A 21024-nucleotide genomic window follows, 5' to 3' on the forward strand; every position below is an offset into this window, starting at 1 on the left:
GACCCGTGCTTAGTTCCCCGTCCTCTGGTTCTCGGACTCGTCTCGTTCGCGGCTCTGTGCGCGTAGATCTTAATTGACGTTTTCTTTTGAAAAGAAAGAAGCCTTTTCTGAAACGGCAGACAGTCTCGTCATGAATTCGAAGCGTTTTTTGCTTTATGTTTTGGTAGGAGATGAAAATGCTCGGCTAGATTTTAAATACCTGGTTGATAGACGTAGAAGGAACCAGGATCCGAGAAGACCCGACAAAAAAAAAAAAGAGGTACATTTACCCCAACCCCCCCCCCCCCCCCCCCCCCATTCAAACCCATGGCAATTTGCATAATATGTGAAACTTACTTTTTCAAACCAGTTCTAGGATTTTTTAAGGATTAAAAAATGTTATAGCAAGTTACTAATAAGGCTCAATAATTATCAAAGCATGTTGGGATTTGAAAAACAAACCATATATATACGGGTGCCATCTACCAGTCATTTGTTTCTATTTATTTACTACAACTTTTGATCAAACTTGAGCAGCGTACTCAGGACGTGATTCTGAGGACAAACACTAAGGTTCAGGGGTGTCTTCATCCTCGGCGTGGTGGGTTCAAGTACTTGTTTCTCAAGTCCCATCAAGCTGAAACACTCCTGTGACACCACAGAAAACATCTGCAATATCACAGCAACTGCTTGTCAATAATTTAGCAACCCATTCGTGAGATAAGGGAATAGCTTAGTGCATTTTCTTCAGGAAATGCACCTTTTAAAGTTGTCACTTCATCTAAGATGGTACGCAGTCGCCACTAGGGGGCGCATCTCACATCTACAGTATATCAGTATACCAGCCCCCAACCATCATCTCAGGACGGGTATGAATCATGGAATCAGGTGTAGAAAACACTAGCATGTGCTTTCCAGGACCAGGGTTGGGAAGCTGGGGTTTAACTATTGAGATATGAATCAGAACGATCGGTCTCTGAAATAAATTAGAGCTTAAAGACATACTCTACAAAGACATACATTTTTCAAAAAATATATCTATATCGCTTTTAGAAACACGTATTTAATCCAGTCATTTAACTTCAAATCTCCAATACATGAAAAAAACAAAAACAAACAGTATTTCCTTGCAATTGTAAGAACATTCAAAAGATTTCTGCTGGTATAAACAGTAAAGGCTGATGCATCCTATCTTATCCAATTCATAAATAAATTCACACACACAACTTATTTAATTCTACTTTCGTGCTACATGCTGGCATGTTTGCTTTTCTGTAATCTGAGCTCAACTTCCTGAAAGCTCCGGCATCCATCCATCAAAAAAAAGGAAGTAGAGATGCAGACGTGTCCTTTTTTTTTTTTACGAGTGTGTTAAGGTGTGTTCTCGTTCACTTGCATGACAGACAACAAAGGTAAGGATGAATCATTTCCACAGAGGTTTTTTCTTCTTCTTTTTTCCCCAGCTCTTTGGGAGGTGCTGCTGTAATCGGCGATGGTGACGGGTCTGATGACGTAGTGTCCGACCGACGTTGATTATTTTCCTACTGCGGCATGTCCCGGAACGTTCCAGACATCTTCTATCAGAGCGGTTTGTTAACGTTAACGTTTTTAAGGACGCTACGTCGTACTTTCAGGTCTAAAGTTCCGTTAACGTTGTGGAAAGTCAGTTGTACATCATGATATAACATGTATGAGCATTGCACACGCTGTAGTGGTGGACATGGCACACCTGACACTGTGTGTTGTTTGTTTTGTTTGTTTGTTTTTCATGGAATTTGCATGGGTGGAGTTGTGGAAGGGTCGAGGTGTGAGGGATGGGAACAACGCAATTTTCAAATAAGCCTAGTCTAGTTTTTTGATACATAAAATTATAGATAGATTTTGAATCATGAATTGTTTGAGTTAATTATTAATTGCATCAATTTAAAAAAAACAATTAATTAAAAATTATACTGAACATTTTTTTAAATGGTGTGAAAATGTGATTAATTTAGCAACATTTGATCAGGGTTTCGTATTTTGTAGGTGCGCCTGTATTATGTAAAGTCTGTAGCATTAGTAGGTTTTTATTTTTTTGTTTTGTTTCATACTTTGAACCCTTTGCCTGCGAGAACGACAGCGAGAGAGCCAGGTAAGCCTAGGAAGCTTCCTAATTTTATAACGCCTTCAGCTTGTACTCCGACCAAAGTCTTAAGTTTACATGAATCATTCGTACCTGAAATGTATCATCTGAACTTTATTTCGAATGTTAATGCGTATTCCGCTTCACTGGAATGAAGAGGTCCCAAGTCTGTTCCAGCCTGACAACGCCTCTGTGCACAAAGCGAGCTCTACGTGTGAACACACGGTGTGTTAAGGTCGGAAGAAGGTCAAAGAACTCGAGTGGCCTGCACCTGCGCAGAAGCCTGACCCGCCACTCAACCCCACGCCACACCTTTTTGATGAACTGGAACACCGACGGCACCCCATGACTGCTGAAGACAGCAGTCATGTTATAAAACCTAGTGGAAAGCCTTCAAAGAACAGTGGAGATTTTCATAACAGAAAAGGGGGAATAAACCTGGAAGGGATTTTCAGCAAGCACGTATGGACATGATGGTCAGGGGTACACCTGGTGTATTTTAGCAGCAAGGTCCTACTGGTCGAATAGCGTACTGTAGTCACAGCCAGACCAACAATCACCATAATATATTACAGTATGGTCTGCGTGGTTTTTCTTCTTCTGTTGTTCGTTCAAACAGTATGTTTATTAATACCTGGCGTACGCCTTGTGTAATAAAGCATTTTTATTTCAAAGGAACCGGTTCTCCAAGAAAGTCTGGTTCTGCGTTTCTCCAATATTTCATGTGTAAACCATTATGGTATGTGTCTTATTGTTGCCAGTGGCCAATACGCAGCGGTCTTTGTAAAGACAGGCATTTTAGTGCGTTTTAAATGTACTTTTACTTTCTTTCTCTCTTTCTTTTTTTTGTGGTCACAACTCGGATCATTTTAGCACTTGAACGTTTCCGGTACAGCTCTACCTGTTCTGTTTTCTTATTCCGAGCCTTGTTTTCAGATAATGTTCTGATTTAGCCCGGTTTTGACCTTTGTAGAGCATCACACTGCAAAATAAATAAATAAATAATTCAGTGGGAGAGTTTATTACCAAATAAAACCTTTTTATTTATTTATTTATTTATTTATTTATTTAAAAGTATAAATCGCGTTTTAACATTTCTATGCAGATGTGAAAGAGAGCTGGAAAATAGTCCAAAATGGCCGCCAGTGACCTCAGATATATATCTGGTGAGTTGTTTGTTTTTTTTTGTAATAGATTTGTAATAGATTGTAATTGTAATAGATCATATCATTAATTCCAATAAGGAAATTATCAATTGTTTATCTTAAGTCCTGTACTCAATAAGAACTGCTGTTGTAATCATAAAAACAAACCTTATGATCATCAGGTTTCTTATTTCTAGTATGATCATTCTGTATCCTTTGCACACAATCCGTGCTGTTTGCCTTCTCTTCATATGACTTCGAATCTACCGTAACGATTTATAATCCCGCTATCCGGTGTCACCCAGGAGAGGATGGGTTCCTTTCGAGTCTGGTTCCTCACAAGGTTTCTTCCTCCTTTTGTCTCAGGTTAAAAGCACTACGTGTACGCATAAGATGAAATCAACTTGAATCGAAGATGTGTTTGTAATTGTAGCTAAGGCGACATGACTCCATTTAAACTCCGCCCCCCTCTGAGATGTTCCTCTTGCGAATGTCTATTATGAGCACTGAGAGGTTGCACTTGTTTGTTTTTCTTCTCCTGCAGGTGATGTGCATCGTGTCTCAGAAGTGAGCATTGTGCTGCTAGGCTGCAGGAATTCTGGGAAAAGTCTTGCTGGAAATGTCATCCTGGGCCTAAAAGATCTTGACTTACAGGAAAGCACATGGTGCGTGAAGAGACATGGAGAAGTAGCAGGGAGGAAGATCACTCTGGTCGAAGCTCCAGGATGGTGCAGTGATAAACCTGTGACGGAGAGCACCGAGTTACTGAACGAGGAGATAGTCTGCGGCGTGTCCGTGTGTCCTCCTGGTCCACAGGCTGTACTGGTGGTGGTCAATTGTGGCGACGTATTTAAAGAAAACGACAGAGAAAGATTAGCAGGATGTCTGAATCTCCTTGGTGATGAAGTCTGGAGTCACACCATAGTTCTGTTCACCTTTGGGGACTTCCTGGGAGATGTCACCATAGAGAGACACATTGAGCGTGAAGGCGTGGCTCTCCAGTGGCTGGTCGAGAAATGTGGAAACAGATATCATGTTTTTAAGAATAACATGGATGACAACTCGCAGGTTATGGAGCTGCTGGAGAAGATAGAGGAGATGGTGGCAAGAAACAGAGGCTGTCATTTGGAAATGGACACCACGATGTTGCCGAACGTGGACGAGAGCAGGAGAGAAGATGAATCCAAGGAGAGAAGGATGAAAGGCATGAAATATTCACCTTATTTCATGAACGTATGCATGTACTTTCTCAAATTCCTCCAGGTTTTCTGGTTCAGTTCTGAGCTGTGGAGCATCGCACATTCACCCCGTGTCCGTATGGGTTCCCCCCGAGATCTCCAGTTTCCTCCCGCCTCCCAAAAACATGCAGGTAGGTATATCAGCCATGCTAAAATGACCCTTAAGTATCAGTGTGTGTGTTTGTGCATCGTGCTGGATATTAGTCCTCTCTTGTTGTTGCCTGGGTGATATCAGGTAGGATTTTTTCCACTATTATTTTTCAGTCTCTTACTTTTAAGGGGACAAGGAACAAGAATTTTCTCCGAAAAACACTTATATGTACTTGCTTTATATGTACGCATTTTTCTTGATTCTTCCAACAGAGGATTTTAGAGAACCCAGTGGAACCGGAAAAGGCGCTCAGTCCACATCTACACTGCACCCTGACGCTGGACATGTAAGGATCTTTATCTGATCTTCATGACCATGACCCAGTATGACGGTTACAGATTCGTAGTCAGATATACATTTTTAAAGAACTCTTAAAACAAATTTTAACAAAACACATTTGTGAAGTGTTTTGCCCAGCAGGGGGCTCACACCCCGTCACGATACTCTACACACAGAAACCCAACCGTGTTCGGATAAATAGTAAAGTAAACAAAAGTACGTTTTGTTTTGTTTCAATCTAAAAAATGGTCTCGTATTATGTATAACAGGTCTCAGCAGACACTGAAATATTTACTCCTGAATTGGTTGACAACTATCCTAATGATAAGAACAGAATGAAATACAGGTAACATGCATGCTTTATTTATTTATTTATTTATTTATTCTTTATAATTCTGTCATTCAAACAAATTTAGGACTGAAGAGGTGATTGCTTTTCTGTTCTTCAGGTTTTTTTGCTCTCGTGCCGGGCAGTTTAAGTGCAAACTGACAGACCTTGTGTTCGAGATGGAAGGGAAAGGGGAAGTGCTGTACAGAATAGTGTCCTGGGACGGCTGTGCCTCGGATGAGTTAAAGGGCAAGGAGCCTGCAGGACCTCTGTACAGTATCGACTGCCTCGAAGGTTCAATCCGCCATCTACACCTTCCGCACTGTGAGATCGATTGGAGTAAGTTGGGGTATTGTAGGCTGATTGGCATTTCCACATTGCCAGTAGTGTGTGAATGTGTGTAGGATTGTGCCCTGCGATGGGTTGGCACCCTGTCCAGGATGTCCCCCGCTTTGTGCTCCCCTGTCTCCCTGTGTAGGATAAACGATATGGAAAATGTAGTGATGGAGGTAAATACTTTTCTGTTTGTGAGTATTATTCGAAATGCCTTGCCTTACAGGCAAATATGTGCTTCAACTGACTACGGCACACGTGACTGGTGGAAACGTGGAGATCATTCAGCCTCTGAAACTAACAAGCACACACGTGATCGTAGACGTTCGACGTTTCTCCCTCGTCGGTCTCTTAAAAGCGCTCCTATTCCAAGCGTACCCCATCAGAGCCCAAGTCCTCCTGTTCTGTGAAGAAACTGGGAAACACAGGATGAGTAAACTGCACATCCATCTCTTGCCAGGGAATGTCCCCGTTGAAGAGGTAATCTCCGTTAACGAGTATGTTTATTATTACGTTTCGCGTATCCTCATATACAGCGATGAAAAGAGGTTGTATTGTAATTCACGACTTACAGTAGCAATGAACACAAATTTGTCACAGAATTGGTCGTTTGAAAAAAAAAAATAGTTCAAATGCATTGTTCATTTGCCCTTAAAGGTGCAGAAGCAACGTAACTGCACGTACACGTGCATTGAGACACGCTCTAAATGTCAGCTGACCCCAGATAAAACATACAGGCCGTGCTTTAGAACTACTGACAGTGATTACGTGTCCCAACCTGAGGTACAGTTCATCGTCAGTGCCGGTCATATTTTAAGTAAACATGCTTGACTTCATGCATCGTTCTGGAATAATCTCTGGAAAAATCACCCGTTTCCTCAGGACGAGACGTTTGTTCGTGACTACGGCCCCGACTATCACCCTACGTTTGAGGTGCAGTTTAATACCGAGCTCGATAAATTCACTTTAAGTCTCTTGGATGAAAATGGCCAGGAGGTGTGGAGGCCTGATCTAGCCTTGCTTACAGGTAACCAAGTGTTAATTTTTTTTTCTCTTAAAACGGTACGTTTCCTCAGTTTAAACATTCTCTACGTTCTATTGTGAATAACACACGTGAGGTTTGTGAGATTGACATTTTATGCTGTGTCCCTTTTTTTTTTTGGAATCGTACAGTATTTCTCTCTGAAAGACAGTAGTATGTATTTGATTCGTATGTATGATGTACGTATGCATGCGTTTGGTTTATTCTTCACACAGAGGGTTTTAGAGAACACGACGGGACCGGAAAAGACGCTCGGTCCGCGGCTACGCTACACCTTGACTCTGGACATGTAAGGATCTTTATCTGATCTTCATGACCATGACCCAGTATGACGGTTACAGATTCGTAGTCAGATATACATTTTTAAAGAACTCTCAAAACAAATTTTTAACAAAACACATTTGTGAAGTGTTTTGCCCAGCAGGGGGCTCACACCCCGTCACGATACTCTACACACAGAAACCCAACCGTGTTCGGATGAATAGTAAAGTAAACAAAAGTATGTTTTGTTTTGTTTCAATCTAAAAAATGGTCTCGTATTATGTATAACAGGTCTCAGCAGACACTGAAATATTTACTCCTGAATTGGTTGACAACTATCCTAATGATAAGAACAGAATGAAATACAGGTAACATGCATGCTTTATTTATTTATTTATTTATTTATTTATTTATTCTTTATAATTCTGTCATTCAAACAAATTTAGGACTGAAGAGGTGATTGCTTTTCTGTTCTTCAGGTTTTTTTGCTCTCGTGCCGGGCAGTTTAAGTGCAAACTGACAGACCTTGTGTTCGAGATGGAAGGGAAAGGGGAAGTGCTGTACAGAATAGTGTCCTGGGACGGCTGTGCCTCGGATGAGTTAAAGGGCAAGGAGCCTGCAGGACCTCTGTACAGTATCGACTGCCTCGAAGGTTCAATCCGCCATCTACACCTTCCGCACTGTGAGATCGATTGGAGTAAGTTGGGGTATTGTAGGCTGATTGGCATTTCCACATTGCCCGTAGTGTGTGAATGTGTGTAGGATTGTGCCCTGCGATGGGTTGGCACCCTGTCCAGGATGTCCCCCGCTTTGTGCTCCCCTGTCTCCCTGTGTAGGATAAACAATATGGAAAATGTAGTGATGGAGGTAAATACTTTTCTGTTTGTGAGTATTATTCGAAATGCCTTGCCTTACAGGCAAATATGTGCTTCAACTGACTACGGCACACGTGACTGGTGGAAACGTGGAGATCATTCAGCCTCTGAAACTAACAAGCACACACGTGATCGTAGACGTTCGACGTTTCTCCCTCGTCGGTCTCTTAAAAGCGCTCCTATTCCAAGCGTACCCCATCAGAGCCCAAGTCCTCCTGTTCTGTGAAGAAACTGGGAAACACAGGATGAGTAAACTGCACATCCATCTCTTGCCAGGGAATGTCCCCGTTGAAGAGGTAATCTCCGTTAACGAGTATGTTTATTATTACGTTTCGCGTATCCTCATATACAGCGATGAAAAGAGGTTGTATTGTAATTCACGACTTACAGTAGCAATGAACACAAATTTGTCACAGAATTGGTCGTTTTAAAAAAAAAAAAAAATAGTTCAAATGCATTGTTCTTTTGCCCTTAAAGGTGCAGAAGCAACGTAACTGCACGTACACGTACATTGAGACACGCTCTAAATGTCAGCTGACCCCAGATAAAACATACAGGCCGTGCTTTAGAACTACTGACAGTGATTACGTGTCCCAACCTGAGGTAAAGTTCATCGTCAGTGCCGGTCATATTTTAAGTAAACATGCTTGACTTCATGCATCGTTCTGGAATAATCTCTGGAAAAATCACCCGTTTCCTCAGGACGAGACGTTTGTTCGTGACTACGGCCCCGACTATCACCCTACATTTGAGGTGCAGTTTAATACCGAGCTCGATAAATTCACTTTAAGTCTCTTGGATGAAAATGGCCAGGAGGTGTGGAGGCCTGATCTAGCCTTGCTTACAGGTAACCAAGTGTTCATTTTTTTTTCTCTTAAAACGGTACGTTTCCTCAGTTTAAACATTCTCTACGTTCTATTGTGAATAACACACGTGAGGTTTGTGAGATTGACATTTTATGCTGTGTCCCTTTTTTTTTTGGAATCGTACAGTATTTCTCTCTGAAAGACAGTAGTATGTATTTGATTCGTATGTATGATGTACGTATGCATGCGTTTGGTTTATTCTTCACACAGAGGGTTTTAGAGAACACGACGGGACCGGAAAAGACGCTCGGTCCGCGGCTACGCTACACCTTGACTCTGGACATGTAAGGATCTTTATCTGATCTTCATGACCATGACCCAGTATGACGGTTACAGATTCGTAGTCAGATATACATTTTTAAAGAACTCTCAAAACAAATTTTTAACAAAACACATTTGTGAAGTGTTTTGCCCAGCAGGGGGCTCACACCCCGTCACGATACTCTACACACAGAAACCCAACCGTGTTCGGATGAATAGTAAAGTAAACAAAAGTATGTTTTGTTTTGTTTCAATCTAAAAAATGGTCTCGTATTATGTATAACAGGTCTCAGCAGACACTGAAATATTTACTCCTGAATTGGTTGACAACTATCCTAATGATAAGAACAGAATGAAATACAGGTAACATGCATGCTTTATTTATTTATTTATTTATTTATTTATTTATTCTTTATAATTCTGTCATTCAAACAAATTTAGGACTGAAGAGGTGATTGCTTTTCTGTTCTTCAGGTTTTTTTGCTCTCGTGCCGGGCAGTTTAAGTGCAAACTGACAGACCTTGTGTTCGAGATGGAAGGGAAAGGGGAAGTGCTGTACAGAATAGTGTCCTGGGACGGCTGTGCCTCGGATGAGTTAAAGGGCAAGGAGCCTGCAGGACCTCTGTACAGTATCGACTGCCTCGAAGGTTCAATCCGCCATCTACACCTTCCGCACTGTGAGATCGATTGGAGTAAGTTGGGGTATTGTAGGCTGATTGGCATTTCCACATTGCCCGTAGTGTGTGAATGTGTGTAGGATTGTGCCCTGCGATGGGTTGGCACCCTGTCCAGGATGTCCCCCGCTTTGTGCTCCCCTGTCTCCCTGTGTAGGATAAACGATATGGAAAATGTAGTGATGGAGGTAAATACTTTTCTGTTTGTGAGTATTATTCGAAATGCCTTGCCTTACAGGCAAATATGTGCTTCAACTGACTACGGCACACGTGACTGGTGGAAACGTGGAGATCATTCAGCCTCTGAAACTAACAAGCACACACGTGATCGTAGACGTTCGACGTTTCTCCCTCGTCGGTCTCTTAAAAGCGCTCCTATTCCAAGCGTACCCCATCAGAGCCCAAGTCCTCCTGTTCTGTGAAGAAACTGGGAAACACAGGATGAGTAAACTGCACATCCATCTCTTGCCAGGGAATGTCCCCGTTGAAGAGGTAATCTCCGTTAACGAGTATGTTTATTATTACGTTTCGCGTATCCTCATATACAGCGATGAAAAGAGGTTGTATTGTAATTCACGACTTACAGTAGCAATGAACACAAATTTGTCACAGAATTGGTCGTTTTAAAAAAAAAAAAAATAGTTCAAATGCATTGTTCTTTTGCCCTTAAAGGTGCAGAAGCAACGTAACTGCACGTACACGTACATTGAGACACGCTCTAAATGTCAGCTGACCCCAGATAAAACATACAGGCCGTGCTTTAGAACTACTGACAGTGATTACGTGTCCCAACCTGAGGTAAAGTTCATCGTCAGTGCCGGTCATATTTTAAGTAAACATGCTTGACTTCATGCATCGTTCTGGAATAATCTCTGGAAAAATCACCCGTTTCCTCAGGACGAGACGTTTGTTCGTGACTACGGCCCCGACTATCACCCTACATTTGAGGTGCAGTTTAATACCGAGCTCGATAAATTCACTTTAAGTCTCTTGGATGAAAATGGCCAGGAGGTGTGGAGGCCTGATCTAGCCTTGCTTACAGGTAACCAAGTGTTCATTTTTTTTTCTCTTAAAATGGTACGTTTCCTCAGTTTAAACATTCTCTACGTTCTATTGTGAATAACACACGTGAGGTTTGTGAGATTGACATTTTATGCTGTGTCCCATTTTTTTTTTTTGGAATAGTACAGTATTTCTCTCTGAAAGACAGTAGTATGTATTTGATTCGTATGTATGATGTACGTATGCATGCGTTTGGTTTATTCTTCACACAGAGGGTTTTAGAGAACACGACGGGACCGGAAAAGACGCTCGGTCCGCGGCTACGCTACACCTTGACTCTGGACATGTAAGGATCTTTATCTGATCTTCATGACCCAGTACGATAGTTAGCCCCACATGGTTACATTCAGTCAGAATACGTTCTCTCGCGGTTTTTGTTTAATGACTACATGAAAGTTTTTTACACAGACAACGGTTGTATATAAACAACATCTTAACAGTGGTCTCTTATTATGTTTAACAGGCCTCAGCGGACACTGAATTAATATTTAGTCCTGAATTAGTTGAAAACTGTCCTAAAGATAAGAACAGAGTTGTATACAGGTAACATGCCTGCCTTATTATTATTATTATTATTATTATTATTATTATTATTATTATTATTATTATATGTTGTTCTATCATTCAAACACATTTATGATGTTTTCCACCATTTATTTTTCCTGTTCTTCAGCTTTCTCTGCCCTCATGCCGGCCTGTTTATGTGCAAACTGACCAACCTTGTGTTTGAGATGGAAGGTAAAGGTGTAGTGGTGTACAGGATCGTGTCCTGGGACAGCTGTGTCTCGGATGGATTACAGAAGGATTCTGCAGGACCACTGTACAGTATCGAATGCCTCGAAGGTTCAATCCGTCATCTGCACCTCCCGCATTGTGAGACCCGTGAGTTGACCTTTCGCTAACATGAGTATACCGCTGAAGAATAGCTGAGCGCAGAGCTGTGTTCACGACAAACCACAAACGACAGCATGATTCTGGGGAGAGGCATGCACGGTAACGATCTTTCGAAAATGGCGAAAGGTTTGCCCTGATGAAGATGCAATTTCATGTGCAAGGTTTATAGAAATTAGGAGGTAGGGTCTGAAAATCATGAGGCTTTTTCTTGAAGTGATGACCTATTATTCACTAATAAATAAGCTGGAATTGGGTAAATTTTCTGCGCTCCCCAAACGCAAATGACACGCGTATAGTTCCAAGCACGGCATGATTTTTCTTGAGCGGAAGCATCCAAGACCGAATTTTTAACATCACCTATTCCATCACCATTAAACTTAAGTAATTCATTAATTAAAAATCAGAGCTGACTCATGAAAATATATTTTGTTGGCACCCTTGGTAAATCTTTCCCATTTTGTGAAGCTCAACAACCGTTTGCCACACATCACAGCTATGTTCCTCTGGTCTTACCTATTGTTATGAATGACTAAGGGAATTTGGCCTGTGTCTTACCTCATATTTATACCCCTATGAAACAGGAAGTCATGATTGAACAATTTCCTGTTCCTAGTCACTCAGGTGTACTAAACAATCTAAAATATCAATGGAAATATGCTTACATTTTTTTTTCTTTTCTCATATGAATTCATGGGGTGCCAATAATTGTTGCATGCCTATATTTAACAAAGATATAAATATATTTGTGTGTGTGTGTTGTGTTTGCATTTATTGCATTTCCATGAGAGCAGAGTATTTTTGTGAACAAAAGATCAAAAGGTTAAACAATAAAGACAATTTTCACAGCCTTCTTTGCTCATATTTACTAAGGGTGCCAATATGAATATTTATATTAATAAAGGCATTATTATTGCAGTGTCAGCTTTTTATTTTGTCCCCATTGTGGGATAAATACTTAATCTGTGTTATTATTATTATTATTATTATGATGATGATGATGATGATGATCTAAAATGCCTTGGTTATTTATGTTACAGGTACCGATGTGGTTAAATTGACTGTGGCGCATGCAACTGGTGGAAACGTGGAGATCATTCAGCCGCTAAAAATAACAGACACACATGTGATCATACACATCCATGGTCTCTCCCTCTTCGGTATATTAAAAGCGCTGTTATTCCAAGAGTATCCCATCAGAGCACAAGTTCTCCTGTTCCGTAAGAAAATGACTGGAAAACTCAGTAGGAGTAAACTGAACATCCATCTGTTGCCAGGGAACGTGCCAGTTAAAGAGGTAATCTGCTTTAATGAAAATGTTAACGTATTACTTGTGTGTGTGTGTGTGTGTGTGTGTGTGTGTGTGTGTGTGTGTGTTTTATTCCTGATGCTATCCACATGAGCTCCATGAACACCATTTCATTTCGTTTCTCTTGAAGGTGCAGAAACAACGCGAGTGCAACGAGAACATTGAGACAACCTCCAAATGTCAGCTGACCCCTGGGAAACTATACAGGCTGTGCTGTAAAACTACTGACCGTGATTACGAACCTCAACCAGAGGTAACGTCTGACTCGTTTGAGTACAACACGAAGCTCATCACCATCAACACTTTGGTCATATTTTAAGAAACACGGTTGACTTTCCGGAATAATCTCTCCGTCACCCATTTCCTTAGGAAGAGACGTTTGATCTTGACTACGGCCCCAACTATCACCCTACGTTTGAGGTGCTGTTTAATACCGAGCTTGATGAGATCACTCTAAGTCTTTTGGATGAAAATGGCCAGGAGGTGTGGACGCCACGTGAGGTCTCGCTTCTTACAGGTGAACAAATGTTAATTCTTTAAATGTGCAGCATGCACGTATGCAACCCCATAGAATATAATAATATCAATAGAAGGAGGCATTGACGTCAATTTTGCCAGCAACACAACAAAATTTGCTGTTATTATGGGTTGTGAAACTAAGAGCAACAGCACCACCAGTGGTCATAAGAATAATGCACAGACTTGTATAAAGACGTTGATTTCTTCCTAGCCCAGACTGTAGATCCTTCATAGTAGCAGATGACATGTCACTGTCACACGTTTGTCTCTCGTGGGCGTGGCCTGTCCAGGATTTTCTAGTTTGGATGAGAAATGGTAGTAACTAAAATGTATAGCCTATAGCCTACGATTTATACCCACCGTTACTGTTTAAATGTCTCTATACGTTTAATAAGAGGTCGAATAAGACTGGAGAACAATACATTTGTTCTATTACTGGTTACTGAAGGTTAATGAACGAATGATTTTTTGATTATTTTCAGGAACTTTTTCTCTAGGCCATTATTTATTATGTAAAGTCTGAGTCTCAGATCTTGCTGTCTTGTCTTGTCTTGCCAGATACAGAGGCAGTCTCAGCAAACACGGATAAAGCAGGTAAGCCCGTCTGAATTAATTATCTGCTGGAACGAATACATACAATGTATTCAGAACTATTTCCTAACACGGACACATGCAAACATTTTGGTTATTTAATCTTGTCTAGGAAAACCTAATGTTATATTAATCATTATATAAAATATTCCTACAAACGAACCATTTACTGTAAATGTTAGCGGTGTGTGTTTGAAATACAGGGCCTTACAGTTTCATCATCCAATTGGACAGTTTAATGTTTACAGTCATTCGATGATCATTTGTATTTCAGGTGCTGACTTTGTGGACAAACACAGAGAAACGCTGATTCAGAGAGTTCCTTCAGTAATTGAGATCGCAGACGTTCTAAAAGGCAAGAAAATGATTAATGATGAAATGTACTATAAGATCGAGAGCAAGGAAATACGACAAGAACAAATGAGAGAGCTGTACAGATGTCTCACGTCAACAGCCGTGAAAGCAGAATTCTATAAAATTCTTCAAGAGAAACATCAGTATATATTGGAGGATCTGTAACGGGTCAGGGCTTAGTGAACGTTTCACTGAGTAACTCAGACGCATGCGCTAATGACATGTGTGTTCATTTCTGTTTGTGTAGCAGAAATCATAGCAGAGATTATATATATATATATATATATATATATATATATATATATATATATATATATATATATATATATATATATATATATAATGATAATATATTACATGTTTCATTGTTATAATTGTGTTTTTCTTTTTTTTTTGTGTTACTGTGAAGGTTATATCAAAATAAAATCTTCTAACCATGTTTTCAAATCATTTCTGAACATCATTTGTGCCACGATATAATAAAACTTCCATTTGCTATTATTTGCGAATATTTCATTTAAACTCTAGATTTAGACCATGCAGTTTAGGTATACAGTATTTAGCTGTATTGTAACCAGTTGCTGGTTGAGAAGATAGAGGAACTGGTTGTGTGTAAACAGAAGCTGCCAGAGAGCTGCCCACACCCACATATGAATAATATTTGCATTTCTGTTGGTTAATATTGGGTTGTTCCGTCTTGGTGAAGAAAGGACTCAGGTTTTTCTTGTTGTTGTTGTTGTTTTTCTTTCTGTTGCAAACCAAAATGATTGCTGTGGCCTGGAAGCAACACGGTACCATAGAGGATTAACCACAGTGTACACTGATTCTTGAATTTCTCAGTTTTATAGAAGACTATCTACCAGTAGATGGCGCTGAACTCATTTTCAAAACAAAAAAGAAAGTAAAGAAAGAAAGACATTGTTCACCTGTTTTTTCCTCAACAAGAGCAGCGAGAGAGTCAGGCAGGAATAATTTGTGCATTATTTCCAGCAATCTTATATCTATTCAAAGCCTTTCATTTTCACAATCTGTTTTTGCAGCAATTCACAGTATTATAGTTTATATTATTATAGTAATGTTGGAAACTGCATTTCCAACATTAATGCCCATTCTACATAAAAATCTTTTCATTCTCATGGTGCTTTTATTCATGGTGCTAATTCGATTCGGCTAGGTGACAAAATAAAACTAAAATAAATACATTGAAATAATAATTCTCTGTCGCAAAGCATATGCTGTTATCTACTTAAATTTTTTATTTCATATTACCATTTACCACAGCGTAACAGGTTTAATAATAATAATAATAATAATAATAATAATAATAATAATAAAGTTGTGTAAACATATCTGTTCTGTTGGTGGATCGAGAACTTCACATCAAGTAAGTTAAAGTTTGAAGTGTCACTCATTAAAAAAGAAGTAGAACCAATAGTTGTGGATTGTAAAGTATTTTGATCAGCATTGTAATAATAAATACACGCCATACTACTGTACATTCTCAGAAATACTTGTACTACTGTACCTTCAGTATCTCTTTTACCCGGATACAGTCTACCTTTGGACCTTAGCCTGCTGATAGATCCAGCTTGGTCTGAACGTCTAGCTGATAAAACTCAGGCCGAGCTGATCAAGCTAGTAGACGAGCTTGTTTTCTTTATTACTTGACTATATCCATCAATAGAGATTTGGGACTTTCTAATTGCCTTACTGTTGTGTTCTTTTCCTAAAAGTACATGTCTACGATGTCGTTCATTCACAAACGATTTCCTTTTCCACCAGCAAACCTGTTCTACCAGTGTGAGCCACTCAGCCTGTGTTTTTGTGCTGTACTGTAAAGTCCTGTACAGTAATGAGAAGTCATTGGTTTGCCAGCAGTCCATCAGCTTGTCCCATGATGTATTCTTTCCATCAGTGTTCTTACGGTAAAAAAACAAAAACATCACAGGATTGGTTTGACATTTCATGTCTTCTTTACTCGTGCTCCAGCTCTACCTGTTCTGTCGTCATGGCTTGCACTCGATGATGCATCATGTGTATAATGTCTTGGATTGGACTTTTGCAACATTACTCTCAAGGACAGGTTATTTATATTGAATTATTATTATCCGTGCATGTTATTTTCTCTCTGTTATTTTTAGCAGTCTACTGGAATCTTCATTTTATGGTCTCAAGAGCTATTGAGCTATAGTACACGTATGGTATATGTCCCCTTTTCTGACATAGACATTTTTTCTGTCTTGTAACACTTCATTCACCCAGTACGTCATGGAACATTTACAGAAAGGTGGAGTAAAGATGTCCTCCAGTGACCTCAGTTATGGATCTGGTGAGTTTTTAGATAAAAACCTTGAGACAAACCCACGGATTGCAGTTATGCGTCACTCAGTGTTCCCAGTAGTCAGAACATAACCAGTACTCAATTGAAGTCATTGATGGAGAGAATAATGTTTTGTATTTTTGCCCTGCAGGTGACGCACACCATCTCCCTGAAGTGAGGATTGTGCTCTTGGGCTGCAGGGAAGCTGGCAAAAGCAGAGCATAAGACAAAGAAAAAGACAAAGGAAAAGAAGGAAAAGGAAATAAAGGTGGCAGATTCTGCAGGTGAGTTCATGTGGTGGTTGCTGATGTGTTATCTGCCTATAGATCTATTGACACCTCCTGACCCCCTTTGTTTAACATTTGCAATTACTCATTTGGCGCTTCTAGCATTTAGACCTTCGGATCAGTATCCCAAAGCCTTACCCGCTGAGCCACGATCGGTCCTCATGAGTAACTGTCCAAATTAATATTAGTTGTTCATTATTAAGTCAAAAACAATGAGTGAAAGTAGTGTGTAGTTAAGCTATGTTTGACATGTAATTGTTAGTGTAGTTAGTGATGGAGAGCTTTAATGTAGTTGAATAAATAATTCAAGAATTAATAGCTTGCCCAGCACTGACTTCCAACCAGGTCCATGAGGAGCCTCACATATTAAAATAAAAGAAGAGTGAGGCTATTGATTTATGAATTTGCGTGCCTATTTTCATTCCTACATTTGTACTACTTTTCAGCAGCTTCGAACTCTCCTCCTGTTCGTCGGCCCACTCGAATGTGTTCCCCTATTCCCTCCAGCCCCGGTTCCTTTACACATCTACACAACCCTGGTGAATACGTCTGCATTTAATCATTAACATGTTGAGCAGGCGGATGACACTGTAAAAAAAAAAAAAAAAACAAACAAAAAACTTTTGTTTATCCTATTGGTTTAGCTCCCTTTAGAACATGGTTTTATCTCTGGTTTTACCCCTGTTCCTGTGTGACACCAATTTAAGGAAATAATGCCAAATGTTAAATTTTTAAACAATAATAATAATAAAGGATTATTGTACAACATTGTATAAAATTTCCCAGATAGAAATACTGAACGCTAGTTGATCGGTGATATATTAGCCGCTCAGTCTGTAAGAAATGGAGACAGCATCCAAGTGTAGAAAAGTGCAGCAGAACATGCGGGCTTTTATTCAGACACTCAGTAACTAGATACCTAAATAGTAGGTGACCTTAGATTAGTGTAGAAGGCATCATACCATGGCTTGGTTTGTTCTTAAGAACGTTAATGAACTGTTGATATTTTCACACCGGTGAAGTAGGCTAGGCTAACGTCAGTTCCAGTTTTTGACCATTAACGTTGCACTCACTTGTATATCCTGCTATATAGATATGAAACTAACGTCTGAGTTGTGGCCATATTGTAGTTATCCATTCAGAACTAGTTATGGCAGATTGTCTTTAGAATTAAGAAAACTCCAGGACCCTTTACATAACTAACGTTTCAGGTTACCACTATATATCGTTGTACACTTATTACACAGCAAGCTAAACAGCATGATATTAACATAATAAATGACACCAGTTACACAACCAGAATATTCAGTTTATCAAATTAAAATGATCATCTAAGTCAGTCATTGCTCTTCTGGGAAAATAATGTTACCTGGTCACAGTGCAGGCAGCACAGCATTGCTTGGAATCATCCGTGGGGAAATTGTATTTATATCATGTATACTGTTGAATTTAGTTTCATAGGTCCATCCTTTCTGAGTTTGTTCAAAAGTCGTGTTTAAATGTTAGCGTGTGTGGTTCAAGGTTATAATCGTAAACGAAAACGAATGAAAAGTAGGAGTGGGGAAAAACATGGTCGTTAACTGAAATCGAAATAAAAACGAGGCATTACAAAAAAAAACGATAACTAACTAAAACTGTATTGTCTGTTTGCAAAACTAACGAAAATAAAATACAATTATAGAGTAAATGTTCTTAAGTTTTCGTCTTTGTCAATGTATTTGTCAATACATTTCCGACTGGGAACCCGGAAATTACGACATTCCGTGTCATATTGAATACAGCATAGTCTGCAGGTTCTCCTCCGCCCACTCAGCCAGAATGGCGTCGCCTGCAGGCAAGATTATGTAACATTGATGTACTGTCTTATGTGCAAATATGTTTTGTAACATAACGTTCCAGAGTAAAATAATGACACGTGTGATGCACTACGTAGCCGTCTGCAGCATGGATACCTGTAGTGTAGTTCAAACAGACATTACAATCTGCTCAGTTCAAAATGTACTAAGAAATTAGTGCAGGGCAAAAATTCATAACTTGCATGCAGCTAGTTCTGCAGACCTGTGGTCGACCCATCGTGCAGTGAGTTTCAATCACTGATAGGCTCCTGTCTCTTGTACTATCTGAAAGTCATAAAAATGACATTAGTGATTGCCCTTGACTAACTTACAGGTTTAAGAACATCAGAATATTCATTAAAAGCAATAGCAACTCAGTCCTTAACGAGGGTATGTTATCAAGGCAGGTAACGCTAATTGACCACACTGATCTTCAAATATTAGTGGATTTTATTATTTACAACGTTGATGTAACTATATATACATACCGCATACACATGTCGGTGTGTTATATATTTTACCCAAGCTTCTCTTGCACCAATATGGACAAAAAAAATAAGTTAGTTAAATTATTTAGTTAAATTACTCTAATTTATTTGTCCCTAAATGAAATACATGACCTTCCAGCTATCAGTAGAACATTGCTAAGCTTGAGCAAACTAAAAGTGACACATTTTTTATTTTTTGTCCTATATCCCAAAATATTGTTTCAGTGGGAATACATTAAAAACCAGAGAAAAGGTGTCACTTGTCACAGCATCTCATGAGGTCTTTAAAATATTCAGTATGTAATTTATAACACCAGTGACGCTATAGTAAATGAATTCAAAATCTTAGAACAGCAACATACCAAATCAGCTCGAACTTCAGTTGATATTGTGCGTTTTTCTGATCATACTTGTCACAGAGGCGCCACTGTTTCTGAAGAAGGTGAGAAACAAATGTTGATAAATGAAGAGGTCAGTAGTTTCATCTGCATACAGCAGGGCATGAGGTTAGTTCCAAAAAAAAGTTTGGTTTATCAGCTGCCATCTTTAGAATTATGGGAAGCCACACAGAAATGAGTGGAATGAGTAAATAAAACTCTGAGCAAAAAAATTAATCACAATTTTAAAAAATTAAGAAACTATTATTTTATCAAGAAATTATAAAAATCATTTCAAGTCTAATGGAAATGACACCTTTAGGTAATGTGGATTAAGGAAGTCTAAAATGCCTTTAAATATTTGTAAATAAATTTAATTCCTTCTCATTTTCATGTCAAGTATTGCAGGTCAACTGATTTTGAAGGTGGAAATATCACAACTTCTTTTATCCAAGATGGAGACCAGCCCTTGTATCCTGGAGCCAAACTTTCAAAAGGTGAAAGTCTAACTGCACTTCTGGGCTACATACTACGCCACCATCTGACCAAGGATTTACTGCATTTGTTTCTGATGCTTCTTCCTGACAATAGTTCACCCTCTACCTGTACACTGTTTCAACCTTGAAAACTATTCATCCATCAAAATCAACACAGAAATGGTTTACTGACCACAAAATCAAGGTCCTGCCATGACCATCCCAGTCCCCTGACCTGAACCCCATAGAAAACCTGTGGGGTGAACTGAAGAAGAGAGTCCACCAGCATGGACCTCGAAATGTGAAGGATCTGGAGAGATTCTGTATGGAGGAACGCTCTCAGATCCTCAACCACACTTATGAGGAGACAAGCTATTTGTGCCCATGATGAATTCTGATACAATTTCTTAAACTGCAATTTAAAAGCAGCTCTTCAGGTTTGCAACATGTATTAACCCTTGACCCACTTCCTCTAATGGCAAATACAGCACACTGTTTGGAATCCAATGTAGTTTTCTTCCACATTTGGCACTATTATACTTCCATGATAGCAGTTATATCGTTAGAGTAGTATTTTGGGGGAAAATTCTAATGAATTTGCACTGCACTGATCAGTGAGTGGCGCATATCAATTGGTCCGTGCAGGTATTTGGTCCGTGCTGCTCTGTTCTTCTGAGTAGCTCAGTTTGAACCAGCTTTTGAGTTGTTTGGCTTCCCATAAATGAGAAAATGATGTGACAATACTGACAGGGGGACAGCTTTTATTAGGTGTCCTATAGTCAGGGCAAATACTATGTTTTGCAATTTATTGTTGTTTCACTCTTTCTGTATGTCAATAAGCAATGTGTGTTAAGGATGGGAATTGGTGGTATTGTTTGCAAATTTGTTATGAAATTGGTCTTAAATTTCATTCGGCACGATATTAAAAAGGTCTTAAAAAGTCTCCATAGGCAGAACATTG

At 39.5% G+C, this 21024-nt stretch overlaps 1 protein-coding gene and 1 long non-coding RNA gene across 3 annotated transcripts; both read left to right on the forward strand.

Moving 5' to 3' along the window:
• Positions 1 to 392: 392 nt before the first annotated feature.
• Positions 393 to 14568, forward strand: LOC108259946 (uncharacterized). Of its 2 annotated transcripts, none has more exons than XM_053677005.1 (29): positions 393 to 1567; positions 3207 to 3267; positions 3791 to 4615; positions 4848 to 4921; positions 5184 to 5260; positions 5364 to 5581; positions 5802 to 6055; positions 6233 to 6358; positions 6458 to 6602; positions 6833 to 6906; positions 7170 to 7246; positions 7358 to 7575; positions 7796 to 8049; positions 8231 to 8356; positions 8456 to 8600; positions 8830 to 8903; positions 9167 to 9243; positions 9355 to 9572; positions 9793 to 10046; positions 10227 to 10352; positions 10452 to 10596; positions 10829 to 10902; positions 11080 to 11159; positions 11290 to 11498; positions 12548 to 12804; positions 12947 to 13069; positions 13186 to 13333; positions 13894 to 13929; positions 14201 to 14568. In XM_053677005.1, the coding sequence occupies exons 2-29, from the start codon at positions 3237 to 3239 to the stop codon at positions 14443 to 14445; spliced, it is 4710 nt and encodes a 1569-aa protein (XP_053532980.1). In that variant the 5' UTR covers positions 393 to 1567; positions 3207 to 3236; the 3' UTR covers positions 14446 to 14568. The 2 variants fall into 2 exon arrangements, with proteins under 2 accessions (XP_053532980.1, XP_053532979.1); XM_053677004.1 differs by lacking the exon at positions 393 to 1567 and adding an exon at positions 2065 to 2110.
• Positions 14569 to 16461: 1893 nt separating this feature from the next.
• LOC108259953 (uncharacterized) lies at positions 16462 to 20187 on the forward strand. The gene is made up of 3 exons (XR_008393702.1): positions 16462 to 16609; positions 16752 to 16884; positions 19988 to 20187. It is a non-coding gene; the product is annotated as an uncharacterized LOC108259953 (long non-coding RNA).
• The last annotated feature ends 837 nt before the right edge of the window (positions 20188 to 21024 follow it).

This window comes from Ictalurus punctatus, chromosome 28 (assembly GCF_001660625.3).
Source record: "Ictalurus punctatus breed USDA103 chromosome 28, Coco_2.0, whole genome shotgun sequence".
Taxonomy (NCBI): domain Eukaryota; kingdom Metazoa; phylum Chordata; class Actinopteri; order Siluriformes; family Ictaluridae; genus Ictalurus; species Ictalurus punctatus.

Coding starts and splice junctions, on each gene's coding strand:
- LOC108259946 (XM_053677005.1), top strand. CDS start 3,237: ATGGCCGCCAGTGACCTCAGATATATATCTG. Junction 4,616..4,847: donor CGCCTCCCAAAAACATGCAG/GTAGGTATATCA, acceptor TTCTTCCAACAG/AGGATTTTAGAGAACCCAGT. Junction 13,070..13,185: donor ATTACGAACCTCAACCAGAG/GTAACGTCTGAC, acceptor CCATTTCCTTAG/GAAGAGACGTTTGATCTTGA.